Genomic DNA, 27,846 nt, shown 5'->3' on the forward strand with positions numbered 1-27,846 from the left:
TTGGAACGATATGGCCGCTGTGTAAACGGTTTTCAAAATGGCGGCGCCGACAGGTCACGTTTGAAGTTTCGTGAAGATCGCGCCGATAAGCGACGCCTGCCGTGGACCAAACGAACTCCATTCAACGTGGCTGAAAACCGAAAAGGCTGATAAGCGTAATATAATACGCCAATACGAGTCACGATATAAGGTTAATAAAACCTAATTGAATAACAGGTTAATTAAGAAATAAAGCAACTTTAAAAATGACTTCAGTTCCCCTTTAAAATGCGAGAAAGACCCCAAATGGAAGATCTAACCCATAGACGATGGCTTGCAAATCTGAACAGATCGGACATAAAGAGACCAGCGACAAATACAGTTGTGCTCATAAGTTTACATACCCTGGCAGAATCTATGATTCTTTGACCATTTTTCAGAGAATATGAATGAGAACACAAAAACATCTTTTCCACTCATGCTTAGTGGTTGGGTGAAACCATTTATTGTCAAACGACTGTGTTTTCTCTTTTTAAATCATAATGACAACAGAAATGACCCTGATCAAAAGTTCACATACCCTGGTGATTTTGGCCTGATAACATGTGCAGAAGTTGACACAAATGGGTTTGAATGGCTACTAAAGGTAGCGTCCTCACCTGTGATCTGTTTGCTTGTAATCAGTGTGTGCGCATAAAAGCTGAGTGAGTTTCTGGGATCCAGACAGACTCTTGCATCTTTCATCCAGCCACTGACGTTTCTGGATTCTGAGTCATGGGGAAAGCAAAAGAATTGTCTACGGATCTACGGGAAAAGGTAGTTGAACTGTATAAAACAGGAAAGGGATACAAAAAGATATCCACGGAATTGATGATGCCAGTCAGCAGTGTTCAAACTGTGATTAACAAATGGAAAATCAGGGGCTCTGTTAAAACCAAACCACGGTCAGGTAGACCAACAAAAATTTACGCCAAACAGCACAGAGACAAGCCTCAAAACTTCTGGAACAAGGTAATTTAGAGTGATGAGACCAAAATTGAACTTTTTGGCCACAATCATAAACGTTACATTTGGAGAGGTGTCAACAAGGCCTATGATGAAAGGAACACCGTTCCTACTGTAAAGCACGGAGGTGGAGCTACAAAAGCACAGGAAACTTGGTCAAAGTTGAAGGAAAGATGAATGCAGCACGTTATCAGCAAATACTGGAGGCAAATTTGCACTCATCAGCCCGGAAGCTGCGCATGGGACGTACTTGGACGTTCCAACATGACAACGATCCAAAACACAAGGTTAAGTCGACCGGTCATTGGCTACAGCAGAACAAAGTGAAGGTTCTGGAGTGGCCATCTCAGTCTCCTGACCTCAATATCATTGAGACACTCTGGGAAGATCTCAAGCGCACAGTTCATGCAAGACAGCCCAGGAATTTACAGGAACTGGAGGCTTTTTGCCAAGAAGAATGGGCAGCTTTACCATCTGAGAAAATAAAGAGCCTCATCCACAACGACCACAAAAGACTTCAGGCCGTCATTGATGTTAGAGGGGGCAATACACGGTATTAAGAACTAGGGTATGTAAACTTTTGATCAGGGTCATTTGGATGGTTTTTGTTGTCATTATGATAAATGGCTTCACCCAACCACTAACCATGAGTGGGGAAAAAAGTTTTTATTCATATTCTCTGAAAAAAGGCCAAGAAAGCAAAAATTCTGCCAGGGTATGTAAACTTATGAGCACAACTGTATGTGCAGATCATTTCGTAAAGGACAAGTTTATATAAAAAGATGTGACATACTGTTAGTGATATACATGTAAGCGCTACTCCAATTTATATTGTAGATACAGATGCAGAGCACAAAGCCGCAGTAAAACGTAGGTAGTTGAGCTCGGTGAAACGTTGCCTCAGAACGTCAGTAATGAGGTTGGGGTTTTTTTTTGGTTTGTGTTTTGTGTAACATCTGCCCACATCAGGAACCTACGAGACCCTTACAGTAAACTCGCACTAAACTTTTGTACGCTTTCATCTGCTACCCAGTGACGGAGCTAGTGGTTAACACCAGGAAATTCACGACGTCTGTGTAATTCACGCATCGTCTTCATCGCCGTACGGATCCACCCTAGACGTTCCTTTATCTTTACCTGACCTTGTCGCGATTACTCAATTCGTGATACATTTGCGAAAAATTACAGTTCGCTAACGTCCCACAAAGACGCAACAAAATCAGCGAGCATCATGGGAGATCTGTGCAAACGGTTGATTGCTACTGATAAGATACGGAGTAAAAAGTGACGAGTGGTGACACGTCAGACCATGAGGAAACAAAACGCCAAGAGAATCTCGTTCGTTTGCATAATAATGTCCTGTATATTTAAATCTACTTGGATACAAGCTTGGATAGGAGGAGTACAACAAAATATAGGCTTCAAATACTGAACATTCAATAAAGTTCAGTCGAAAGACACACACATACCTTTTCTCTCCCTTTTTTTTTTATACACAATTGTAAATGAGCCAAAAGAAATGTGGATAAGAGGTATAATGGATATAAAATGCAACAAAAACAAAATCTGTATATAGAAAATGAAATGATTACGATCTACAAAGTTAAGATTTTTTTTCTTTAAGACTGCTTTAAAAAAAAAAAAACACTGCCTGATACAAAATATCAAAAAGTTTATATTTCTTATTTACACTATAAGGAAAAAGTTTAACTTTAACGAAAACTAAAATAAAAATTCAGAAGCTGCTTTACATTTTGTTCACTATGACGATCGAGTCCGTTTATGTACAGCGTCATTGCCACGCTTCCCGTCAGTGCTGGTGGAAACTTTTCTTTCCTTTGGCTGCGTTTTGTCCAAAGCGTCTCAGTCTCTCCGTCAGGTCTTTAGCGGCGATTACGACTCGGTGCCGTAACCGTGACCGCAGTCTGTCTCGACTTTCGACAGGTCAGAAAGCGTCTCGCGTCGTCTCGGCTGCTTCATTTCTGAGCAGGCTGGGTTCAGAGGTCAGTCATAGTGTTGGGACGTGAATGTGAACGTGGGGGAGGGGTTTAGCTGTAGTGCTGCTTTCATTACTGAAGTCCTCGTGAGCACAGTCATTATTATAAAAGCAAATCGATGTGGTTCATATGTTGATTTGACACAAGCGCTGCAGGTGTGTGTGTGCGTGTGTGTGTGTGAACAGCGTCTCAGCTGTGCGTCGTGGCCTGTGCGCTTTGCTCCAGAGTCTCCACCTTGACGATCTTGATTTCCTGTGAGGTCAGCGCTGCCTCCGCTGGCACTGTGACCGTGGTGGGGGTGTTTGTGGAGGAAGACACGGCGAGCTGCAGCACCTGGGTCCCTGTGAGCGGTGCGAGCGTGCGCAGTGTGATGGGCGTGCCCGCTTTGGTTGGGGTGGTGGCGGCAGTGGCGGGGAGCGTGATGAGCTGCAGTGTGATCCGCTCGCCGTTCTGCCCCTGCGTGGGCACCAGCGTGGGCATAGCCTGCAGCACCATTTTACCCGCGCTGTTCCCCCCACTCAGAACGCTGCCCGTCGTCAGGACCGGAGAGGAGCTCGTGGGAGAGTTGAGGGTCACCGTGGAGACCTTTTGACCCTGGGGCGTCGTCATGACAACTGGCACCTGCATGGCTAACCTCACCGTCCTGAGAGAGGGAGAGAGATGAAAACAAGTGAGGAGGAGATACTGGGACAGACAGAAAGAAAGAAAAAAAAAAAAAGAGTATTAGGAGATGAAAAAGGCAAGAGAGAAAGAGGGAGTTGAAGAAAAAAGGGTAGGGGAACAAAAGAGAAAAACAGAAGAGAGGCAGAAAAAAAAAAGTCACAGAAAGAAAGAAAATGGGCAGGCGAAAAAAAAACAGGCATTCAGCAGTAAGTCATTTAGAATGTGTGTCATTCAGAGAGAGAGAGAGAGAGAGAGAGAGAGAGAGAGGCAGTGAGTGCAGGGCTCAACATTAGCACTTGCCCGATGGCCCGGCGGTGTTTTTTACGTCTTTCGGGCCACTAAATTTGGCCAAACAGTGGCCCGGGCGGGCCAGTACGTTTTTGATACAAATTAACAAATTTTATTACCCATATTTTACCCAGAATTGTGAAGAAATTGTTCGTAAAATGCACCTTTTCGATACGAACTCCGCCATCTTTGTTTTTGTCATTCTCTGCTCCGCGACAGAAGTGTGTCGTCTTTGTGCATCTTCGGAGATGCTCGGCTTCATTTTGAACTCGGCAGCCAATCAGAGCGCGCGACGTCACGCTCGGTTTACAACTCGCCAAATCGTAAAACAGCATTTCAACACACGCGCTTTAGCTTCAGATGGTGTAAAATCGTTCAGACTTTGTATATTAATATCAAAATTTCAGGATACACTGCCAAGAAATATGGCTACACGTGTATCAACTTTTAGTGATTCAAGAATTAAGTATAAATGTTGGTTACTATGACTGAAATAGAAGAACAGATAAAATAATGTGGTAAACTAGATCTGATCCCATATATTATATTATTCAAATATCCAAAGATGATGAAATCTATCAAAATAGCCAAACTAGGTCTACATTAGTTCATTACAACAAAAATAATAACTATTCTGACCCTCTCTGGTACAACCAGACCATGCTAAACCCAGCATACCCCCAGTTGCTAGGGTATCTGCTGTTGCCATGGCAACGATTTATGCAAATGAGCTGAATTTGCAAAAATTTACTACTAGTTCCCCCAAGGACATATCCTGAAAATTTGTTTATATCTTGTCTTATTAAAAAAAAAAAACCCAAACATTTCACCCCTTTTTGGCTCACCTGAGCATACCTGTTAATTAGCTAATTAACAGGTAATTAGGGTTATAAATCACCCCCGAGCAGGTAAGGCTTTGCAAAAATCTCACTAGATTATTCCCCAAAGTCCACCCTTTCAGGAAATGTATGGTTTATCAGTGATTCTCATGATATTTTAGTAATTAAGAAATAAAACTTCTTCATGGGCAATAAAAATGCCCATTTAAATCCAGCATGATGAGGGTTAGTATGCCACCCTCACCTTTCATCCAGACTTGGGACTGGCCTGCGTGTGTCTTGTGGCTATTATATAAAGGTGTATGTAAAAAGTTCATTGTACCTCTATTTCTATTAGAATATCTACAGTGGTGAGAACTCAGTATCTACAATGTTGAGAATATATGAGCCAAAGTTGAAACCATGACAAAAAAGGAAAATATGTCTCCATCACACAGGGTGGGTTACAGGCAAAGCTTATTCTATAAACAAGCTAGTTGCATGGTGAGGCAAAACTTAGCTTATTCTAAAACTTATACAAACAATTGTTAATGTAAAACAGTAATCAACAGCATGTGTTAAACGAACAGAGAACAAGAACAAAGGAAATTTTTAAATGTAACTAAGAAATTGATAGAACAAGAAACGCAAACAAAATATCAATGTGAACAAACAATAAAGATATAATAATGTTAGCAAAATATGAATAATCTTATTTTCATTAATTTCATCTCAAAATGCACCAGAATGTACGAATATGAATTGAAAAATCAAAGTTTTCCAGGGGAGGGCCCCCGGACCCCCCTCTTTGTGCAAGCACCTGTGGTGCTTGCAGCGGCTGCCTGTGGCAGCTGTGGTTCGGGTACCGCGCCCATTCGGGCCACCACATTTTCCATTTGGGCCAGTAACTTTTCAATTCCACTGGCCCAATGGGCCACCAGTGGTAAATGCTTAATGTCTAGGCCTGGAGTGAAAAAGAAGAGAGATAGAGGCAGAAAGAGGGAGAGATTTAAACTAAGAGTCAAGAAAGTGTGAAAGGTTGGGGGGGGGGGGGAGTGTTAGGAGAAAACAGGCAGTCAGAAAGAGAGCGAAAGCGGTGGAGAGAAAAAAGGAGGGAGGAAGAAGGAGATAGAGACAAAAGGAGAGAGAGAAGGGAAAGAAAAAGAGAAAATGGGCAGGCAAAAAAGAGGCAGTGTGTGGGGGGAGAAAGGCATCCTGCAGTAAAAGAGGTGGGGGGCAGGGGGACGATGACAGAGAGAAAAAGAGGCCTTCAGAAAGAGATGGCGTGAAAGAGAAAGAAAGGAGGGAGAGATTTAAGCTAAGAAAGTGTGAAATGGTGTTAAAAAGTGCTTCACGTTAGTCATGTCCCCTGCCTCCTGTGTTACCTGGGGCCCGTCGTCGTGGTGACCGGAGTCTGTTGCACAGACACAAGCCTATCCGGTCCGGAGGCGATGCTGATGACGGGCGCGGAGGATGAAACGGGAGAGAGCCTCTCCTTCCTCCGCCTGGGAGCCGTGTAGTCGGCTGCTGTGGGACTCTGCGCTTTGCCTTTCTCCATCCCGTCCTCCATATCGTCGTCAATGAACACGATGTCTTTGGGCATCTCCTTGAACTGGTACACCAGTCTCTGGCCTTCCACCTTGGAAAGAATTCCTCGCTGGTAGTAATACCTACACACACACACACACACACACACACACACACACACACTCCATTAGCAGCACACAGACGTTTTCAGAAGCACATTCTGAAGCATTTCTGTTCTCTTGCCTGAGCGCTCGTCCCATTGTCTCGTAGTTCATGTCTGGTTTGTTCTTGTGTTTGCCCCACAGCTTGGACACCGCTTTGGAGTCGACCAGTTTAAAGATGCCCTTTTCCTTCTCTGTCCATTTGATGTACTTAGGGCAGGTTTCTTTATCCTGAAGGAGATCCAGCAGAAACTCCCATAGGTACGTGGTGGTGCCTGTAGAGGACAGATCACACACACACACACACACACACACACACATCACTCCTGCACATGTACACAGTTTGCCATGCGATGTTGAACTCAGTGGCAACATCGCCACCTTGTGGACAATATGAACAGAGTGCGATTTCACCACGGATCAATTCTATGCAAATTATTTGTGAGGTCATACAGCAACAAGTGACTCATAATTCCTCAGACCAACCCTATGGTGCACTTGTTCTGACTTTTTTTTTTTTCAGTTTCTCACTCACAACTTTAGCTCCTACTTCCCAGGCGCGTAGTTTGATCTCAACCCGTCATATCCGACCTCATTAAATGCGAACAAGGGGTAAAACTGTAAAAACGCTGACCGAGTTAGAAATCCGAGTGGTTTCTAATTAATTACGGATCAATGTTTTTTAAATAAATACCTTGCCAAACACCTCCTTTAAAGTGCTGACACGTTTTTGACATCTTTGGCGATGTTTTATAACATAAAAAGTAATTCCCGATGATCCATATATTAATTCACGAAGGCGCCTATTTTACAAGTTATGATAAAAAACGCGGCTATTTGGGCAAATTTGAGGGGCTGCAGCACCCAGGAGACGAAAGAGGAGGAGGAGCTATATGATGTCAGCGAAAGAACCTTCCTCCTAACTTACCAGTTTATTGTTGATGCGACAGGTGTTCAGTTTGTCATTATTATTATTATTATTATTATTATTATAATATATAGTTATTATGCCTTCGCGTTGTGTTGCCGGCTTTTGCTCCAAAACCCACAAGGATGGGGTAAGTTTATTCAAGTTTCCCAGAGATCCCGAGCTGCATGCGAAGTGGGTGAAGCAAGTCAGGCGCACTCGTGACAAGTGGGAGCCCTCACCAACATCCGTCCTGTGCTCTGAACACTTCGATTTGGATTGTTTTGACACCCTTCCCAGCTTAAAAGAATCTCTTGGGTGTTCAGTTCAGCACAAACGTGTGTTACTACCATCAGCAGTGCCTACACAGTGTTGCCAGATTGGGATTTTTCCCGCCCAGTTGAGCGGTTTCAAGTGCATTTTGAACATATTTTGGGCTGGAAAATGTCAGCAGTATCTGTTGCCAGATACTGCTAAAGTTTTCCAGCCCAAAATATGTTCAAAACCCACCAAAATGCACTTGAAACAGCTCAACTGGGCAGGAAAAATCCCAATCTGGCAACACTGCCAGTATTCTGGAAGGGGTCTACTAGTAGCTATGCCGGATCCAAAGACAGTCCTCCTGTCAGAACATGTGTTGTGAAACGACATAAGATAAAGGTGCGTAGAGCTATAGATTCTACATGATAATCATAAACGTAATCATAAAGTTGGCGTGATATCAGTCATGTATTTGCTCGTGAAAGCTTGCGGCTTTCATGTAACTGCCGCCTAGCAACGAGAGGCAAAGGGTAAAGAGGGTAGGCTATCATAGATTCTATTCGGAAGAGATCAACACAATTCTAGACTCCCAGAAGAGGAAGAGCTAGCACTAGAGAGTTCACCGGCGTTTTCATGCGCCGTTTCCATTGAGTAGAACCATAGGATGTCTATGAGTAGAACAGCCAGTGAACCGCAGCGTGTTCTCCCGCTGACATCACAACATGGCCGCGAGCCACGGACCCAGTTTCCTTGCGCTGTGCAATTAAAAGTTGGATATTCGCGTAACAACAGCTTCTTTTCACGTAATTATAACAGAAATCTAACACGTTTGCCATGTTGTATAGTTTATTTAAGAAATTGCATAGAGTCATGTTCGTGTCATCAGCCCTTTAAAGACCTTACTGAATAAGTGCTGCCTGATGGCATTAAAGGCATTTCAACAACACGGGAGTCCGACATGACTGAAAAATAGTGCGTCTCATTTTCACCCATGTCAGAGAAAACACACAGTCTGATCCTAATGACTTTTAAAAAGAAATCTCAGGCTTTTAGCAAGAGCATGGATTATTGATTGTACATCTTATTTTGTTTAATTTGCCACTGAAGCTAGTAATTAAGCAACTTATCACTTACTTGCTCGTGTGAAAGTGCCATAACAGTAGTTTCTTTTTTTTTTTCTGTAGCCATTAAATATAAAAAGCTCAGACGCACTCTTACCCTTGCTCTCCCTCGATTTCCGCTTATAAATTAAATCCAAGGAGCCGTCGCAGCAAGCCCGCGGCAGTTTGGATTTCCGTCCTGCACAAAAACACCACCGTTTGATATTAACAACGCACATACACACAGTGATCATGGAGTTAGCAAGAACAAGTAATGAATATTTATAAATAATGCAGGATTTTTTTTCTTACGAATTTGCTCAGATCTATTTGTGTGTGAGAGAGAGAGAGAGAGAGAGAGAGAGAGAGATAAGCTTGTGTGCGCGCGCCACCTCTTTTCTTCTTCTGCAGATCTTCTTGCTGCAACACACTTTGTGAATCTTCCACGACATGCCCCATGTCCTCGGTGCTCACTTCCACCTCCATCTCAGACAGGAACTCCTCTACACACACACAAAAATGAAATAAGACAAAAATGGACAGCTCCGGTAGGGGTTAAAATAATTTAATTGGGTTTTGTGTGTTTATATAGCAGTTAAATATCACAGCTGTCCAATGAGACAGAGAGAGAGAAAGAGAGAAACTGTGCACAAGCTGAACGCATGCACACCACCACCACCGGATCAGCGTTTTACTGCCCACTCAGTTTCACACATGCACAGTCAAAACGCACTGTGTGCATGACAAAGTTTGCATCACGCACCGGCATAAACACACCTATGTGTTTCCGTTTCCGGTTGAGAGTACGTCATGCGCATTCTGGCTGCCGCTTCTCACCGGAGCTTTTTTGTTTTATTTTATTTCTTTTCTTTTTTTTTGTGTGTTTGTGTGTAGTTTGATGTTTGTTTGAGCGTTTTCTCCACCGGTTGTGGTGTAGCTCCGGACCTGGTTTTGGGCATCGGTTCCCTCCGGGCCTTGGTTCGCTGTGGGTGGTGCCTGTGCTCCCAGCTGTGGACTGCAGTGAGCTCGCTGCTCATTTTGCATCATGGTTGTCCAGCGCTCTACGCTTTGACGCTTGGCGTGATGTTCTGGGCGATGTTGCTTGGTGGTGTCGCGGTGGCTGTGCAGGCGGTTTGGGACGCGCCGGCGCTCTGCGTGGCAGAGCTTCTCTGCTCGCTTTGTGGATCCATGGCGTGGTGTTCGAGCGATGTTGCTGGCGGCGTCGGTGCTGGAGATGTGGGACTTGTTTTCGTGCGCCTTTTGGTGGGACTGTGGCTGCTACACCGCGGGAATTACATCCTGACTCCTACTTGGTGGACTTCTTACTTTTTATTTATTTATTTTTTTAATTATATTTTTTATTTATTTATTTATTTTTCTTTCTTTGTCTATTATTGTAACGTGTCCTTGGGTTTCTTGAAAGGCGCTATATAAATTTAACTTATTATTATTATGCCACATAAAAACACTGAATAAGATTTAACAAACATCCTAAGAACAGACCCAGTATACGTTTCATCACCGTACTTCCTCTCTCTGCTCTGTGGGCGTGCAAGTTATACATCTTCCTGAAGCAACATAAGCATCAAGAACGTACACCTTAATGAAGCTCCACCCACACACAAGCTGAACATCTAAACTCTGGTTATCTATGAGCACACTGAGTCGTTACGCACTGTTGGGCATGTGTGAGTGCGCGCGCGTGAGTACCTGGGCTGTGGTCACCATGAAGGCTGGCAGGTGAGTCCATGTGCAGCAGAGCCTCGGCCGCTTCAATGGTCTTGTCATGAACTGATACTTCCACTGGAAAAGAAAGGAAGCAGACAAAACCTCTGATCACCATCTTTTTCCTCCTCCTCTTACTACTATAATTATTATTATTATTACTATTATTACATCCTCTTCACTCTAATTAGGAAGTAATTCATTTGCATGAAACAAACGTGTGTATTTCAAATAAATAAATAAATAAATAAAATTTATTTGGAAAAAAAGCCTCACACATCAATTTATTTTCTAAAGCTTGCTTTTAAAAGGTGCATTGGGGAGATCCGTCAACAAAAGGCAAGTGTTTATTCTGGACTAATTACGTTCCAATCCCCCCCAAGTGATTTCTTTTTTTTATTTTGCTCGCTGGAGAAGTACCCTGGCTGCGCTGCCTGATTCCACACCGAGACGATGGGTCTATGAAACAACCGACAGGCTGCCCATCCAAACACAAACGAACGCTACAGAGGGCAGTTTTCCGAAACAGGTTTTTCTCGTGGTTGGTAGGTAGATAAATAAGTCTACATACGTTTTTCCAGGTTAGCCATAACACTAGTAAAAAAAAAAAAAAAACCCATCAACTAGTGCACTTTTAAGCAATTAACAAATACTGTTGCTAAATAATAAAAATAATAAAATCACAGCTTTGCAAAATCAAATATCACTTGTTGACAGTGCACAGGAGGTTTCACACTGCCAGGAATAATTCTACTTCATAGTATTATTATTAAGAAACATAATAGTAACAAGGCATGTTTAGTTTTGTTCGTTTTAACATTTTCATGCATCGAATCCACTTATAGTCAACTTACGGCTCTTTTTTTAATTAATATAAACTTCTGTAACACTGAATTGTCTTCTCAAAAATAAATAAATAAAATATACTCTAACTAGATGTCTAAAAACTGGTTGTTTTTAAGCTAGTGTTATTTTTGGTAAGATGATTTTTTTTTAACCTCATTATGTTAACAATTCTAAAATTATTTTCTAACTATGGCCTAAAGGTGGTTGTTTTTGTTTTGTTTTTTTAAATAAACATTACACATTTCAGACGTGAACATTACACATTTTGGATGCTAGAATGTTTTTTCTCTTTTGTTATTTCAAATTACTATTTTAGCCTCCCTGTTTTATAAACTCATGGACAATTAATTTACCTTTTGATGCCAGTAATATGACATAAAAGAATCTGGATATGCATATGAATAATTAATGCATAAAAAGGTTATCATTTTATATGCACATATAGAGTACCTGCCAAAAGTTTGAAAAAACACACACGCTTACTCATTACTGTGTCCAGACTGGTCTCACTCACGTATGTAGATATGAATAAAGAAACGTTAAACAAAACAAAAAAACACCATCTTTAACTATTTTCACAGCATCCAGACGACACTAACATTTCTCTAATCTCACTCAGAAGCGATTTGGTGTTGAATTAAAAGCTTTAAGAGGCTCGGACTTCCGTCAGAGATCAACAAAAGACAAACTTCCGTGTTTACAAACTCCCTCCCTCCCTCCCTCCCCCTTAGCCACGAGAAACAAGACCCGCCCCTCTCTCTGATTGGCTTCCAGACGGCACAACTTCTGCATTCTGGTGTTCTGATTGGCTGGGCGAGAAATTTTCAAAGAAGTGTGTTCTAGTCATCAGGGGGAAAAAAAAAAAAAAAACCTCCAAAACACTTCCGCCATCAACATCAAAAAGAAACAGACTCGTCTAAACACTTCATCACGATCATAAATGACGTTGAATGGGAATTATTTTCACGTTTAATATGGATCAAACGACAACTAGAGCAGTTTTATGGATCAAAGATGAAGAATAAAATATTCGTTAAAAAAAAAAAAGCTCAATAATGAGATGAATTTGTACAAAATCAGAAAAATGTTCGGGCTTAGATTAATAAAGTCAGACAACAAGAGATGAAGGTAAATAAATAAATAGAAACACACATCCATCTGAACTTCCTGCTTTCCCACTACAACTCGCATCTGTCCCGTTACAGGAGGAGGAGAGAACACACACACACACACATACACACCACCACCAAGAACATTACAACACACACACACACACACCTGCTGTACATAATCCACACACGCGCGCTTATGTATATCCCTAGCCTTAGACAGGAGCAGCTCAGCTCATCTTTTCTTCACGCAGATGCACTTCCGGATTTAAAACACCAAAGCACCGTTGCATCCTGCGCTTCCGAGGGGACACGCACGCACACGCACACACAGAACCGAGCTCACACACAAACTCGTGCAGTACCGACGCTGCTGTATCGCGATGGCTTAAATCGGTGTGCTTTACCCGCTTTGAGCAGCAAGTCCAACTGGTTCTCGGGTTCCTCGTGAATCCGAGCCGCCATATTCCCCGCTGTCTGCGCGAGTAGAGCGGCGGAGCGCGAGCGCACGGACTACTTTCCGCACTCCGGCGCCGGTTCACGCCGCACATCACTGTGTATCCTTCCGCCCGACAGACCAGACAAACAGCGCGCGCGAGACAGACAGACATACTTCCGGTGCAGGACTATACACTCGCTCATTTCTAATCTCCAATACACCGCATAAAACTATTATTATTATGATTATCAATGTTTAATAGTGAACTTTTCCTATTTTAATTTCCAAGCGTGCGCCTTTAACTTTCCCATCTACACTAAACTAAAGGACGTTTTATTGTTCTGAAAGTCTGTCAACACACCAGCAGAGGTCGCTCTCCATCCATCAGAAAGAAAAAGAAAGAACTCGGGCTGTGCTCGTTTGCCATCAGTCACTTTGAAATGTCCTTATTTTTGAAAGAAAAGCACTGTTCTTTTCAATGACGATCACTTTAAACTAATCAGAAATCCACTCTATACATTGCTAATGTGGTAAATGACTATTCTAGCTGCAAATGTCTGGTTTTTGGTGCAATATCTCCATAGGTGTATAGAGGCCCATTTCCAGCAACTCTCACTCCAGTGTTCTAATGGTACAATGTGTTTGCTCATTGCCTCAGAAGGCTAATGGATGATTAGAAAACCCTTGTACAATCATGTTAGCGCAGCTGAAAACAGTTGAGCTCTTTAGAGAAGCTATAAAACTGACCTTCCTTTGAGCAGATTGAGTTTCTGGAGCATCACATTTGTGGGGTTGATTAAATGCTCAAAATGGCCAGAAAAATGTCTTGACTATATTTTCTATTCATTTTACAACTTATGGTGGTAAATAAAAGTGTGACTTTTCATGGAAAACACAAAATTGTCTGGGTGACCCCAAACTTTTGAACGGTAGTGTATATATCGCAATATATCGAGTTAAACGATGTCTTTAATGTATTGTAAGCAGAGGGTGCGAATACGTTTGGTGCCAAAATTATTCAATCAATGAGTCTCGAGACGAGGCCATGGGGGACGTGATTAGTGGCTTGCAGCGTCTGTAGCAGAGCGCCTAATTTCTAGTGCGCAGGCCCTGAGTAACTAGAAGCGCCATTTGTAAATAAAAACATTTTTGGTTGGAACAGGTTGCAAGCATGAATTTCTGTCGATTTCTGGCATGAAATATGCTTTAAATCAAGTGAAAATTGATGACAACCTGCTACAGAACAGAACAGAACAGGCCTCGCTCAAGGCCGTCCCATGTTAACCTAATCGCATGACTTTGGACGAGGAGAACATGCAAACTCCACACAGAAAGCCCCTCGCTGGCCGCGAACCTTCTTGCTGCGATATGCATGAAATGTGTCATATATGGGATTTTCAAGTGAGTAAACTATATCGTATAGTACCCCTGAAAATCGTGCATGATCGAGTATCGCAAGCTGTGAGCACAGCCCTAGAAAGAACGCACAACTTGATTTTGTGAAATTCCTCTTTGCATTTAACCCATCTGAAGCAGTGAACACACACACACATGCTCACAGAGCCGGGGAGCAGCTGGGAATCAGGTGCCTCGCTCAAGGCCGTCCCATGTTAACCTAATCGCATGACTTTGGACGAGGAGAACATGCAAACTCCACACAGAAAGCCCCTTGCTGGCCGCGAACCTTCTTGCTGCGAGGCGACCATGCTGCCCATCTATACTACAACCAGTTCAAAAAATAAACAAGCAGGCCACTTAGGTCTTAGATCAATGTCAAGTGAGTAAAGAAAACAGTTTACACCAGATCAACATCTCTCAAATGTGTTATTTATCTGAATTAAACATACAACAGTTAGTTCCGGTCCACTAATTTGGTCGAACCGTTCCAAAAGTACAGATATTTCACATAACGGCACTGGTACACATCTGTGTCCTGCGTGTAAAATTCCACGTCCTAATCCAAAATCAGTAGTGTTTGAGACATCATGACTGGACATGAGAACTCATCATCTTATTTCAGCTGCTCCTGTTAGGGGCTGCCACAGCGGATCTGTGCATATCCTGGACCAAATTCGTGTTTTTTATATGAATGTCCCTTTACACACTCATCCAGAAGGGTAATTTTGCCCAAGGCCATCTGTCTACAGCAGAAAAAAATAAAATAACAAAACGCGTCTGGAAAAATCCCAAGGGAGTCTGGAGCCAGGCTGATCCAGATTCGTGATGTCACGTGCGGATCCGCCAGCAGGCTGAGAGACAAACACAGGAACACCTAATTTAGAGTATAGTCTCTCTTATTTCTTACCCTGGCAACAGTCAACTTGTGAATTGCCGATTTTCTTGGTCTTTTTCTTGGCTCTGCTTAGTCCTCGGCTTCAAGGGCCTCAGTGGATGCGGCACTTCGGCTTCTGTCAGGGGAGACGAACACGGCTGGCTCCTTTGGTGACGCTAACACAAATGGAGATGGTGTTGCTTTGGGCATTCTAACAGATGGAACTGCGTCTTTTTTCAGATCAAGTTGCTTCTTGAAGCCCATTTCCCACTGCAAATAGTTCTCAAAGTCATCGGGCTTTATGAAGTGAGCCCCGCATATGATGCTGTGGTCTGTTGCATGTTGCCAGTTTTTCCGGGTGCCTCACACGAAGCGCTCCCATTTCTCTCTCATTGTCCGGTCTTTTGGGAAATGATGAGTACTAATCCCATCAAGATTGGTGTTGCTACACCCTCCTACGATACATCTGTTAACCACTTTAATAATTATGTGATAACGTTGAAGAAATTTGCAGAAAACCACCAGGTCATATTCTCATAAACAAACCAACGCTGACATGGGATTCAGAAGGAGGCGTCCCGCGCGCGACGTCACAAAAATCAATGTTTCCCGGGAAATCCAAATGCCAAGTTTTTTCAGAGGCGGACCAATTCGCCTCAAATGGCTTGATTTCAACTAAATTTTTCTGGTATTACACAAGGTAAAAAAACTGCACAAAATGTGACAGATATTTGACCAAAGTTTAATATAAAATAAGAGAATTACATTGATCTTGCTCCTAAATATACCCAAGATGTGCCCTTTAACCTAATCGCATGTCTTTGGACTGTAGGGGAAACCGGAGCACCCGGAGGAAACCCACGCAGACACGGGGAGAACATGTAAACTCCACACAGAAAACCCCTCGCCGGCCGCAAACCCAGAACCTTCTTGCTGTGAGGCGACCGTGCTAACCACTTACACCACCGTGCTGCCCATATATACTACAAATACTGTACACTACAACCAGTTTAAAAAAATAAACAAGCAGCATACCTAGGTCTTAGATCAATGTCAAATGAGTAAAGAAAACAGTTTACACCAGATCAACATCTCTCAAATGTGTTATTTATCTGAATTAAACGTACAACAGTTAGTTCCGGTCCACTAATTTGGTCGAACCGTTCCAAAAGTACAGATATTTCACATAACGGCACTGGTACACATCTGTGTCCTGCGTGTAAAATTCCACGTCCTAATCCAAAATCGTTATTACCGTAGTGTTCGAGACATCATGACTGGACATGAGAACTCAACATCTTATTTCAGCTGCTCCTGTTAGGGGTCGCCACAGCGGATCTGTTCCACATATTCGATTTGGCACAGGTTTTTACACCGGATGCCCTTCCTGATGCAGCCCTCCCTCCCTCCCCAATCTATCCACAGGCTTGGGACTGGCACCAAGTACGCACTGGCGTGTACTGAGTATTTTACCTAATCTGCATGTCTTTGGACTGTGGGGGAAACCGGAGCACCCGGAGGAAACAGACACAGGAAGAGCATGTCAACTCCACACAGCCGTGAAGCTCGAACCTGGAACCTTCTGGCTGTGAGGCGACAGCGCTAACCACTACGCCGCCCTGAATACGAGAAATGATACTCTTCAAAAATATAACCTTTGTCCTAATATATGAAAACACATCAGATGACGATTCAAAAGAAGAAGGGAAGCCGTTTTTACCGGAAGCACTTTTAACAAAGTGGGTGTGGCTTCTTCAGGATCTATTTCCATTCAAAAAATAAAATGAATATTTGGCCACAGTGTGTGCAAAATGTTAACGATATCACACTCGAGGCTGTGCTACTGTACAGAATATCAGCACGGCTGCGATTAGTTACCGAAACAAAGCCGTGCTGATATTCGGTACAGCAGCACAACCTCGAGTATGAGATCGCTTAATTATAGAATTACAGTTAGGAACAGGGGTGTGAAGATCAGACAGTTTGGATCTGAACGCTGATGACTGAAATGAATCGAGGCAACAATCATAAATCAGACATAAAAAAAAAAAGGACGAAACTGATGTTTAAATAAATCTTATTCTGTTTCTTATATCAATCCGTTGCCTGACGAATGTAGAAGCATGAAGGTTAAGATCGAAAGTTGGACTTAAATGCAAAATTTTGAATTTGAATGTTATTTTTAATTCCACTTGAAACTGAATTCTGAACTGAAAGTTGCAGAACAAAAATCTGGAACTGACTTAAACGTACAATCTACTTCAAGCGTGCGTACTTCATTTTGAATTTCTAACTAGAGCCCTGCACTCCCGCGGGACCCGACGCAAAGCAGTGCGGCGCCAGACAAATTTTGAAAGCTCATTGCGGGCGGCAGGGGGAGTGCACAATGTGGGAGCGGGCGGGAGAGGTGATAAGCTGCAGTCCCGCTAACTAAAAACGTGTTTAAAATAAAAGACATAAATTATTAATTTATGTCTATCATATATAATTTGTGCTGGATATTCTATTTGGCATTAATAACATTTTAAGATGCCTAAATTTGCGGATGTGGTCTAATCTCGCGTACGTTTCCGATTCCTTTCCGCTCTTCCGTGTTTGAGATCTCCGATCATGGCAGAAGAGCAGAGCTCCTCTAGTGAAGCTCACAATGAGTATCTCTGTAAAGCCTCAGCTGCGCATGCCGCCTGGCAACGCGCACCCTCGCTACGTGCGCTAGGTGAAGGGTCGGTCAGTGGAGAGCTCAGCTAAGCTCAGCATGTTTAATTCCCCAAGCCAATGACAAGAACTTTCGTGAGAAATAACACGAACGTCTGCTTCATGCAGGATTTGCAGGCAGGAGCGGGACAAAATATGGCAGGTGCGGGCGGGAGCGGGACTGAAAATCATAATTCTTTGCGGGAGCGGGACTGCACAATGCGGGAGCGGGCGGGACTGAAAATTCTGTCCCGCGCAGACCTCTATTTCTAACGTTCAGTCACATCTTTAAGGAGTTTAAAAATTTTAGATTCGGGTTCAAAACTCAACTTCAGATGGTATACGATTTCAAAAATAAAAACCTTCGGATGCTTGTATTTAAATTGAAGCTTCTAATGGTGTGATTCTAAATGCCATACTCCTGAGTGACACGACAGAGCAGTGTTCGAATCCCGATGATGCCGATACACAGTCATCTGTGACCGGGAGTCCAAACTGGCCAGTGGGAGGGGCAAACTCTCTCCTCTGTCAACCATGAGCGTCTGCGAGCTAATGTATGCAGAAGAGGGTGGATAGTGTGTTCCTCCGTTCCTTGTTACGCCACCACGTGACACAGCATGAGCAGAAGTTTGAAAAGATGCGGTTGATTGGCTTCATGTGTCTCAGAAAGCACGTGTTCAGCTCGCTAACGAAACATATCGCTCTATTTTCTCAGAGACTGTGGGACACGAGTTGACTTCACTCATCGTTTGAAAGGTTATTTACCAGACTTTAAGTTGGTAAAGGGACGATCCGGATTAGATAAAGAGTATTTTAGGTTATTTTCAACAACCGGAGTGCGTTTGCTCCTAAATTTCAGCAAATGTGAAATATTCAGAAGCTACAGCTACCGTCGACTCATCTTCCTAACGTCTGTTCGTTAATCAAACCTGGATGAGGTTTTTGAACGCACTCGGTGGACTTGGACGCACTTTGTTGTTATGACAACGGACCTACTCTATCTCCAAACCGTGCTCAAAATTCACCCATCCAGCTCGACTGCACGTGATACGAATTCAAAACCGCTTACCTATGCTTGCGTCTTGCACCTCAGTCTCCACCACCTGCTCCTCCACCACGTCCTGCATCAGGTAGGTGTTCTCATCGTCGCAGACGAGCACCTGAGCGGCGTAGCACTGCTCCACGTCGGCGCTGTTCACCTGCTCCACGATCACCGCGGGACACTCGGTTTCGTCCTCGTGGATCACCGTGTCATCACAACACACCTCCTAATGACACAAACACACACAAATTGATTCGCCATCACTTGCTGAACTCAAGGATGAGATCTTCCGGAGTAGGAATTCCGTGTTGTGTGAAGGACGGTTTTCTACAGTTTTTCCAAAGCACTACTCCAGACAGGATTAAATCTACACCTGGTCCTGGAGTCAATTCCTATTCTACAGGAGCTCATCTGTGATTTTATTTCCATCCTCGTCGGCTACGTCGGTGTTTTTCTCCGTCCTCCTCTGAGAACGTTACAGGCCTACTAGCTTTTTGTCAAACTCAGTGCTCGCTTGAGGATTTTAGTCCTGTCTGGATACACACATGCGTGATTTTCTCTGCAGGTATCGCCTCATTTGGGGGGGGGGGGGGGAATAAATAAATAAATGTCCGACCGCTGCTGCTTGTCGTATTCAGTCCCATAGCGCAAGCATCATCGTCCCTCCCTCAGATATTAAATACTTCGTGAATTTTCCGACACTTCATGATTGCTATTTAATAGGCCATTTGCAGGAATTGGTCCCGTGTCAATTTTCCCCATAGCAACAAGCCCGTGGTGGGCAAGCTAACTTGACATTCCTTGACAACCATAAGAGTTTGACTGGCGATGCGAAGCAATCCATTTCTATAATGGCTGTTTTTGCCTTTTCGACTGTCTTTTTTGACCCGAATTTTCACGTGTACTTGGAAAAAGTTTGTGGTTTTAACTTCTGTTGTAAGTTAAAGCGAATCATTGGCCGTAAAAGAGTAGCCTGGGCCCGCCCATCCTAAGCGTGATGCAACACGAGGGCCTGTTCCGAGCTTAGTCTGGCCAGGCAGGCTATCTACAGCATTTCCAAGCTCCCGAAAAATCGGGAACCAATCAACTTTGAGCATCTCCAACGGCCCGGGGTAGAGGCGTGTTCAAGGCACTGACGTAGTAGAACTGCGACCGGAAGCCATAGATTGTTTACAGAATCTATGCTGGAAGCGCTTCATTCACATCACGAACATGGAGCAGCGGCAAGCCTTTGACACAGCGGTAGATGCTGTATTGAAAGCATTCAACGGGAAGTTCTCATTGAAAACGGAGCAAAGAGCAGCCCTGGAGGTATTTATTGAAAGGAAGGACGTTTTCGCCTTGCTCCCGACCGGCTTCGGTAAGAGTTTAATCTACCAGTTAGCCCCGTCGCGTCGCATACGTCAGAGGAAAGAGTGATGTGATTGGTTTAAGCTTCGTCACAGCCTTTTCTGGCTTCGACCAGTAGCAAACTGAGGCATTTCAGGGAGGCGGGTCAACCACGGGCTCTGGGAAACGGTTTGGCTTAATAGCTTGGCCAGACCAAATGCTTGGAGAGCTTTGAAGTCGCGTTAGCCAGGCTAGTAAAAGAGAGTTTTTTGGACTCAAGTTGGTCGACGCCGAAAGAAATTCACATGCGAAATGGCGGATTTCTCAGGTATGTTTATAACTTATAATTTCTCCTTTTCTACCTTTATCATTCGCTTAATGTGTGAAGATTCTTGAAAATAAATACAGATATATAAATACAGATATATCCGCCATTTCGCACATGAATTTCTTTCGGCGGCGACCAACTTGAGTCCAAAAAACCTCTCTTTTACGGCCAATGATTCGCTTTAACTGACGACAGAAGTTAAAACCACAAACCTTTTCCAAGTACACGCGAAAATTTGGGTCAAAAAAGACAGTCGGAAAGGCAAAAACAGCCATTATAGAAATGGATTGCTTCGCATCGCCAGTCAAACTCTTATGGTTGTCAAGAAATGTCAAGTTAGCTTGCCCACCACGGGCTTGTTGCTATGGGGAAGACTGACACGGGACCAATTCCTGCAAATGGCCTATTGTGTTTTCAAAATCATTTATTAAACTTATTATAAGAATCCGTGTCTTTTCTCTACTCCGGTTTGACTTGGCTTGGAGGCCATGTTGTGAATGGCACATGATCATATGTTGGTCTGATGCAAATGTCTGGGTTTGTAGGAACTCCAACCTGCTATAAACTTGGATGTGAGCGTTTTCTGCCTGAGCAGAGACCTGCGTAAATGAATTTATGACCATGTCCTGCTGATAAACTAATCCAATTTGAATAGGGCTAAAGCGACAGGTCGAGATTTAGTCGAAGGCCGTGTATTATACGTCCTAAGGAGCATGTGCACCATTAGAGTTTGTTTTTATTTATCTATCTTCCGTTCAATACCACCACTTTTCCACAGTTTTTATATTCATTCATCACAATTCTTGTTTTTAGCACTAGTAATTAATGCACATTCACAGATTTTATCGTTACATTTTTATCTGTATATTGTACAGGTCGGCTTGTTCCTGGGATCTTTTTTAAATTCTATTTTATGTTCTACTGCGTGCCTTTTTCTTTTCGCATGTCTGATAACGTGCTGCTGTAACATATAACTTTCCCAGCTTGGGATCAATAAAGTAAATCTATCCATCTATCCGCTTATATTGCAGTGCTCTATAAGTTGAGGACATGTGCCGTACCTGCTGCGCCTCTTCGTCCCCGGTGACATACTCCAGGACGTTCCCTCCACCGTCTATTACCACCACAGAGGTCATGACTCATTCCTCTGTGCCACACAGTCCTGCAGGTCCACTCCGCTTAACCAGCAAACCTAACAGGACCAAAAAAAAAAAAAAGGTTAAAACATGGGTTCAGTGAGTTCATTCTTATTTCGGAAAATGACTCCTGTACTCTGTTTTAAACCAAACTCGTTACTTTAACAGTTCTCATTTATTTGATTATTGTCTCTTTTTTTTATTACAAACATTAAATCCACACCATGACTCACTGAGCGTTGGTGTAAAATGGGAACTCTTAAGAAACAGAGCATTGTGGTATTTAGTGTGTGTAAAATGGGGAGAAAGAGAGCGAGGTGGGGCAGAAAGCAGAGCTGTGACTCATACTCTAAACAGAAAACTCTTCGGTCCCTTCATGTCGGCCGCAGATCGTGTTGGATTGAGCGTGAACACTGGTTAGTTTATTAGGACTCGTGTTTTACTGTAAATCAACAATGGTTGCCATGGCAATGACACTGTAACCTAGAGAGCTAGATACAAACATGGGACTTTTTTTTTTTTTTTGTCCTGCAGATTATATTTTTCCCATAAAGGCAATGTCCAGGCACAGTCCTGAATTTTTGTATTCTGCACAGATAAAGACAGGAGCCACGTGACGTCTGTCTTTCTCCAGGACCAGGGGGAAGTTAAAAAAAAAAAAAAAGTGCTGCGAGATAAAATTAGACAGAATCACATTTCAGGAAATTAAATTCTAATCAGATCTGAAAGCACTCATGAGCATGTCTCAACTCAGAACGAGGACAAAAATAAATTTATTTCAGGGATTTTTTTTCCCTGTTAAACTCATCCAGAACCGATCCCAAAGATCCCACTTCACACACTTGCAGTATTCAAAACTACGCCGACATACATCGGCGGTTCGTTAGTGCAGGTCAGATTGCTGTTTTCCGAGAAAGTGATTTGATCCCGAATCGACCTGAAAACAAGAAGTGAACCAAACATGCCGTGTGTTTTGGTTTGCGGATGATGTTTTTATAAGCCTCGGTCACAACCGGCCGTACGTGCTCCTACGGCCGGTCTACGTGCAAAAAATGCGTGAAACGCACGGAGGGCGCGCGTGTGACGTGTTGATTTTCGAGCCGTAGACCGGCCGCAGAGGTTCATTGTCATGTCAAACAAACTCTACGGGCGCTTACGTTTTTCTCAGGTTGCAAGACAAACTTACGGCCAACGTGCGTCTTTCTCCACGAACAAAAAAAACGCAGCGATTTGGGAAACGGCAAAAATCGCACGGCCAAAAAAATCATACGTCCGGTTGTGACCTAGGCTATAGAGAGCTCAGCTGCGAAACTGAACCAAAGAACAGAGCTGTAGTGCTGTGAAAATGTGACTGATGTGTCCAAGAGATTTGGACTGATGAACAAAAAGAGTGGATCAGATACAAAAACATTTGGAATAGCGATTATCCGGTAATCTACTAAACACGTCTCATGTGTTCTCTGTATTTGGGTGATTTTTATGATTTCTACTGACACTTGGCAACGATTTGCCTTTTTTATCTTTTTGGTTCATTTAATAATGATGATGTGCAGTGAGAAAACAAATCAAACAAAATCAGCAAACTAAGCAAAAGCAGAAATTTCATTCTGAGTCAGACTTAATCCATCTACTGCACTACATGGACTCAGGGAGAACTCAGAAAAAGACAGTACACCAAGCTCAGGATAGAACTAGCAACCCTGTACTCCTTTTTTAAAATGAGTTTTTCCTTTTTTTTAATATAAATTTGCGAGAAAGTTCTCGAACGTCGCTACATTTCTTGAATACATCTCAAACAGAGTTTCAGCCTCATGAAGATCCTTTCATGAAAATGATTTCCCTCCAGCATAAGTGTGTGTTCGTTCACAGAGCCACATATGCATAACACAGAAAAAAAAAAGAGGAAGAGACCTGTTTCCTCTCAGTCCAGTCACATGAGCTGCACTCGTTCTGTTTTCATCCTAAACTCAATCTTTTATGATGTTAAACGTAGCAAAATCTCCCACTCTCTTCACACAGCGCTGAAATCGTAATTCTGTGGAGTAATTGCGTCCAAATATAATTAAGCACAGTTAAACCATGTAGAGAGAAACAAAACGGTGAAGATCAGGTGATTGAACTCTTCGTGTGCGCGTGTATGCCTGTGTGTAGATGTACGCACATCTGTCTCTGAAACGTTTGTCTGATGAGGAAGTGAAAAGAATAAAAAGTAAGGTTGGAGAAATATGAGGCAAAAAAGTGGGGAGGTGGGGCTGGCGAGGGAGGGGGTGAGAACATATTTCGACTTCATTTCCTGCCCAGCTTGTTTACGCAGGCTTTGTTTGTCCTGGATCGAATGCTGGCTTGAATCCACAATTTCCTGAAACTGGTCTGAGGAACATGTTCACATTTGCTTACAGGGTTTTGGGGAAAGAGGTACGCACGAATATATCCATCCAAGTCTAGCTCGAAAATCAACTTTGAGAGAAATAAATATTTTATCACAAAGATGATTTATGTAGGAAGTATAGATTTAAGGTTTAAAAAACAAAAAGTGCCCCAGGAGTTCATGAAGTGCATTCAGAAATTTTTTTAAATTAGAAGTCAACTCAGATCTAACGTGGAAAGGATTCACTGATAGACGGCGCAAAAATTTCAACAATCTAAACATTGAGTCCCAACGATTAATCTTTTTGTAAATGTTTGCATCATCCAAACTGAATTAAAAAAATTTTCCTGGCTTTACAACAGTTCCAGAAACTGATCTTCCCGTTACTGATATGGCTCATTTGCATGTAGCGACGCCCACAAAATTCCATAAAAGGTCACAGACAGCTTGGAGCACAAAATGACCAATCAGGGTAAATTCTGAAACACAGAAGTGGAAGTTATTTTGATTCACTTCTACACCAGAAAAATCTCATCTCATTATCTCTAGCCGCTTTATCCTGTTCTACAGGGTCGCAGGCAAGCTGGAGCCTATCCCAGCTGACTACGGGCTAAAGGCGGGGTACACCCTGGACAAGTCACCAGGTCATCACAGGGCTGACACATAGACACAGACAACCATTCACACTCACATTCACACCCACGGTCAATTTAGAGTCACCAGTTAACCTAACCTGCATGTCTTTGGACTGTGGGGGAAACCGGAGCACCCGGAGGAAACCCACGCGGACACGGGGAGAACATGCAAACTCCGCACAGAAAGGCCCTCGCCGGCCACGGGGCTCGAACCCAGACCTTCTTGCTGTGAGGCGACAGCGCTAACCACTACACCACCGTGCCGCCCACCAGAAAAATATTTAATTATAAATAAGCGAACGCTAAATCTTCCATCAGTTGAGGCTTTTGTTTACTGATTACGCCTGTGAGCACAGACCGACCCGCCCTCTGTTTATACACCATTTCCTCTGTCATAATTGAATGATTAATTTGATTTGTCTTATTTTATGGGTTTGTGCTGGCTCACTTTATTTCTTGAAATTATTATTTATTATTCAAGACCTGTGATGACCTGGCGACTTGTCCAGGGTGTACCCCGCCTTTCGCCCGTAGTCAGCTGGGATAGGCTCCAGCTTGCCTGCGACCCTGTAGAAGGATAAAGCGGCTAGAGATAATGAGAGGAGATGAGATTATGCAAGACATTCCTTGAAATTGTCTTGACCTTGTGATCTAGCATGATGTGTTTTTAATTTTCTGTAAATCTGCTGTGCAACAATATCTGTTGTTAAGAGCGCTATACAAATAACTTGTTTTTGATGGAGACTCAAAGTTCTTTAAAGAGAGAAGTCTCTGTGGATAATGGCATCTAATAAATGCTGTAAAGTCATAAAAATAAGCAATTTAAACTCCACAGTATAATCCAGATATAAAAGTCTCTCTCTCTCACACACACACACCCTTCAATTATTAATCTTTTAGTAAATGTGTATGTAAATATATTTGTACCATCCAAACTAATGTAAATTTTTTTCCCAGATTTACAACAGTTCCAGAAACTGATCTTCCTGTTCCTGATACAGCTCATTTGCATGTCGCAACGCCCACAAAACTCCATAAAAGGTCATGTGTACAGACAGCTAGAAGCATGAAATGACCAATCGGTAAATTCTGAAACATGGAAGTGACTCACTTCTACACCAATAAAAATATTTAACTTATGCATAAATAAGCGAACGCTAAATCTTCAATCAACTGAGGCATTTGTTTACTCATTAAAACTTATGGAAACGCTCGTATCCAGCTAGATAAATGTGACCTAGTGTTTAACTTGGGATTTAAGCAGGCGCAGGATAGCATTTCGTTTTTGGTATTAGTTTAATTTCTATACGTCATCTGTCATTTTATTCTTATGTATTCTCCAACATTACTTTTGTATCATCATGTAACTCTTAAAAAAATTTTCTATACTTATATTTGCATGCTGATATTTTCACAATCAGAGTGTGTTCGATTATTTTACATTCGTTATATATTAGTTTATTTTTTAATTTAAAAAAATTAACTAGTTCCTTATACCGACTAGTGTTTGTGTGTAGTCTACTGTATATTATAATCACTTGAAATCATCTCATACTGTAAATAATTCTAATTATGCTATTCGTTATAATTTTGTATTTTATTTTGTATCAGGATGCCTGGGAGAACAGCTATGCTGAAGTGTGTCTCCTGTACAAATAAAGCTTATTCATGCAAATTTGTACCTTTATTAAAGATGCCATGGGTGTGAAAAGTGCTCTATAAATGAAAAAAGGTTTATTATTCGCTTTTATGGATAATAATAGTAATTCCTTACACTATCTTTATACAATCTCTGTTCAAGATTGTGGACTAATTTGTTTTTATTATTATAATTTCATTTACATTACCTGCTTTCATTTTTTTTTTTTATATGAAACGCAATTTTAAAAGTCGTGTCAGTGATGTGCACAATTAAGAATATGATAAAACATCTTTGATAAAAAAGTTTGCTGAATTCTGACAGCTGTATTTGTTGAAGTATGAACTTGCTAGCTTAGCGGTTTTGTTGAAATGGTACCAATGTGCTAATTAGCTTGTAAAATTGCCCATTTATAAAAATCACACATGTAAAAAGAAAAATATATGTTTAAATAATAATGAATTCATGAGTAGGTGAAGTTGCACACCCGGAATGAAACCCGAACTAAGCAGTTAGCATGAAGGCTGCATTAGCAGGCCAGCGGCTAACGCTTAGCAGCTAAACTGTCAGTTCAGTGTCTTCAGAGAAAACATGAAGCTCTTGAACAATAACGGGCTTGTTTTCTCTCTCGCACTCACACACAGCTCTCACCTCTTTCTGTATTTAATCCCACAGCTCCTTTTTTTTCTTGAAATTGATTCCTTGTTCCAGTTTAAAATGCTTTGCTAGGTTCTCCAGACATGTCAAGCTAACGGCGGCGACGTCGCTACGTAAATAAACAGTTATGCTAACTGCTAACCGCTAACAGCTTAGCTTAGCTTAGCTGCTCACTCCGACCAAATTACTGTCGTAGTTAAAAGTTTACACTTTACAATACAACTGAAGAAAAGCAGCGGAACTCCGCATAAATAAATCCACTATTCTTTCTGTGTAAGCACAGTATAGTGCTTTGCTTGTTTGTTTTATTTTATTTTAATCTGCGGGCTGTTGTTTTTTCTCGCTCTCGTGCACAACCCGAGTGAAATGAAATGAAGCTCCTCTGACAAACACCACGCGTGACGTCACCGCGCACCACAGACTCCTGACGTCATCCAAGACGCCCATGACGACTTCAGGATTAATTGGACGCAAAACAAGTATGCGAATTTTTTTTTTTTTTTGCATTGATTAACAGGGGATCTTCTCCTAAAAACGTATATAAAAACTGAAATTAAATGATCCTACAGAGATTAAGTGATGAATAGAGTGGAGTAGAGGAGAGGGGGATAAAACTCAGACCTCCTCACCACACTATACAATTTTGATTTGTCAGGCAATGATTTAACATTTAACAAAACCATCCATCCATCCAGGGTGGCACAGTGGTTAGCGATGTCGCCTTACAGCAAGAAGGTCCGGGTTCGAGCCCAGCGGCCGGCGAGGGCCTTTCTGTGCGGAGTTTGCATGTTCTCCCCGTGTCCGCGTGGGTTTCCTCCGGGTGCTCCGGTTTCCCCCACAGTCCAAAGACATGCAGGTTAGGTTAACTGGTGACTCAAAATTGAGCGTAGGTGTGAATGTGAGTGTGAATGGTTGTCTGTG

The 27,846-nt window shown here is 42.5% G+C and overlaps 1 protein-coding gene across 3 annotated transcripts; it reads right to left on the reverse strand.

Moving 5' to 3' along the window:
* Positions 1-455: 455 nt before the first annotated feature.
* On the reverse strand, positions 456-27,299 carry elf2a (E74-like factor 2a (ets domain transcription factor)). Of its 3 annotated transcripts, XM_060927261.1 has the most exons (9): positions 26,920-27,299; positions 21,552-21,682; positions 18,861-19,059; positions 10,417-10,509; positions 9,099-9,209; positions 8,825-8,905; positions 6,521-6,713; positions 6,136-6,420; positions 456-3,624 (listed from the first exon to the last, which is right to left on the reverse strand). In XM_060927261.1, exons 2-9 carry the CDS (start codon positions 21,624-21,626, stop codon positions 3,171-3,173), a joined length of 1,491 nt encoding a protein of 496 aa, XP_060783244.1. In that variant the 5' UTR covers positions 21,627-21,682; positions 26,920-27,299; the 3' UTR covers positions 456-3,170. The 3 variants fall into 3 exon arrangements, with proteins under 3 accessions (XP_060783244.1, XP_060783245.1, XP_060783246.1); XM_060927262.1 differs by lacking the exons at positions 18,861-19,059; positions 21,552-21,682; positions 26,920-27,299 and adding an exon at positions 12,794-12,898; XM_060927263.1 differs by lacking the exons at positions 18,861-19,059; positions 21,552-21,682; positions 26,920-27,299 and adding an exon at positions 11,761-11,954.
* Between the last annotated feature and the right edge of the window lie 547 nt (positions 27,300-27,846).

This window comes from Neoarius graeffei, chromosome 8 (assembly GCF_027579695.1).
Source record: "Neoarius graeffei isolate fNeoGra1 chromosome 8, fNeoGra1.pri, whole genome shotgun sequence".
Lineage (NCBI taxonomy): Eukaryota > Metazoa > Chordata > Actinopteri > Siluriformes > Ariidae > Neoarius > Neoarius graeffei.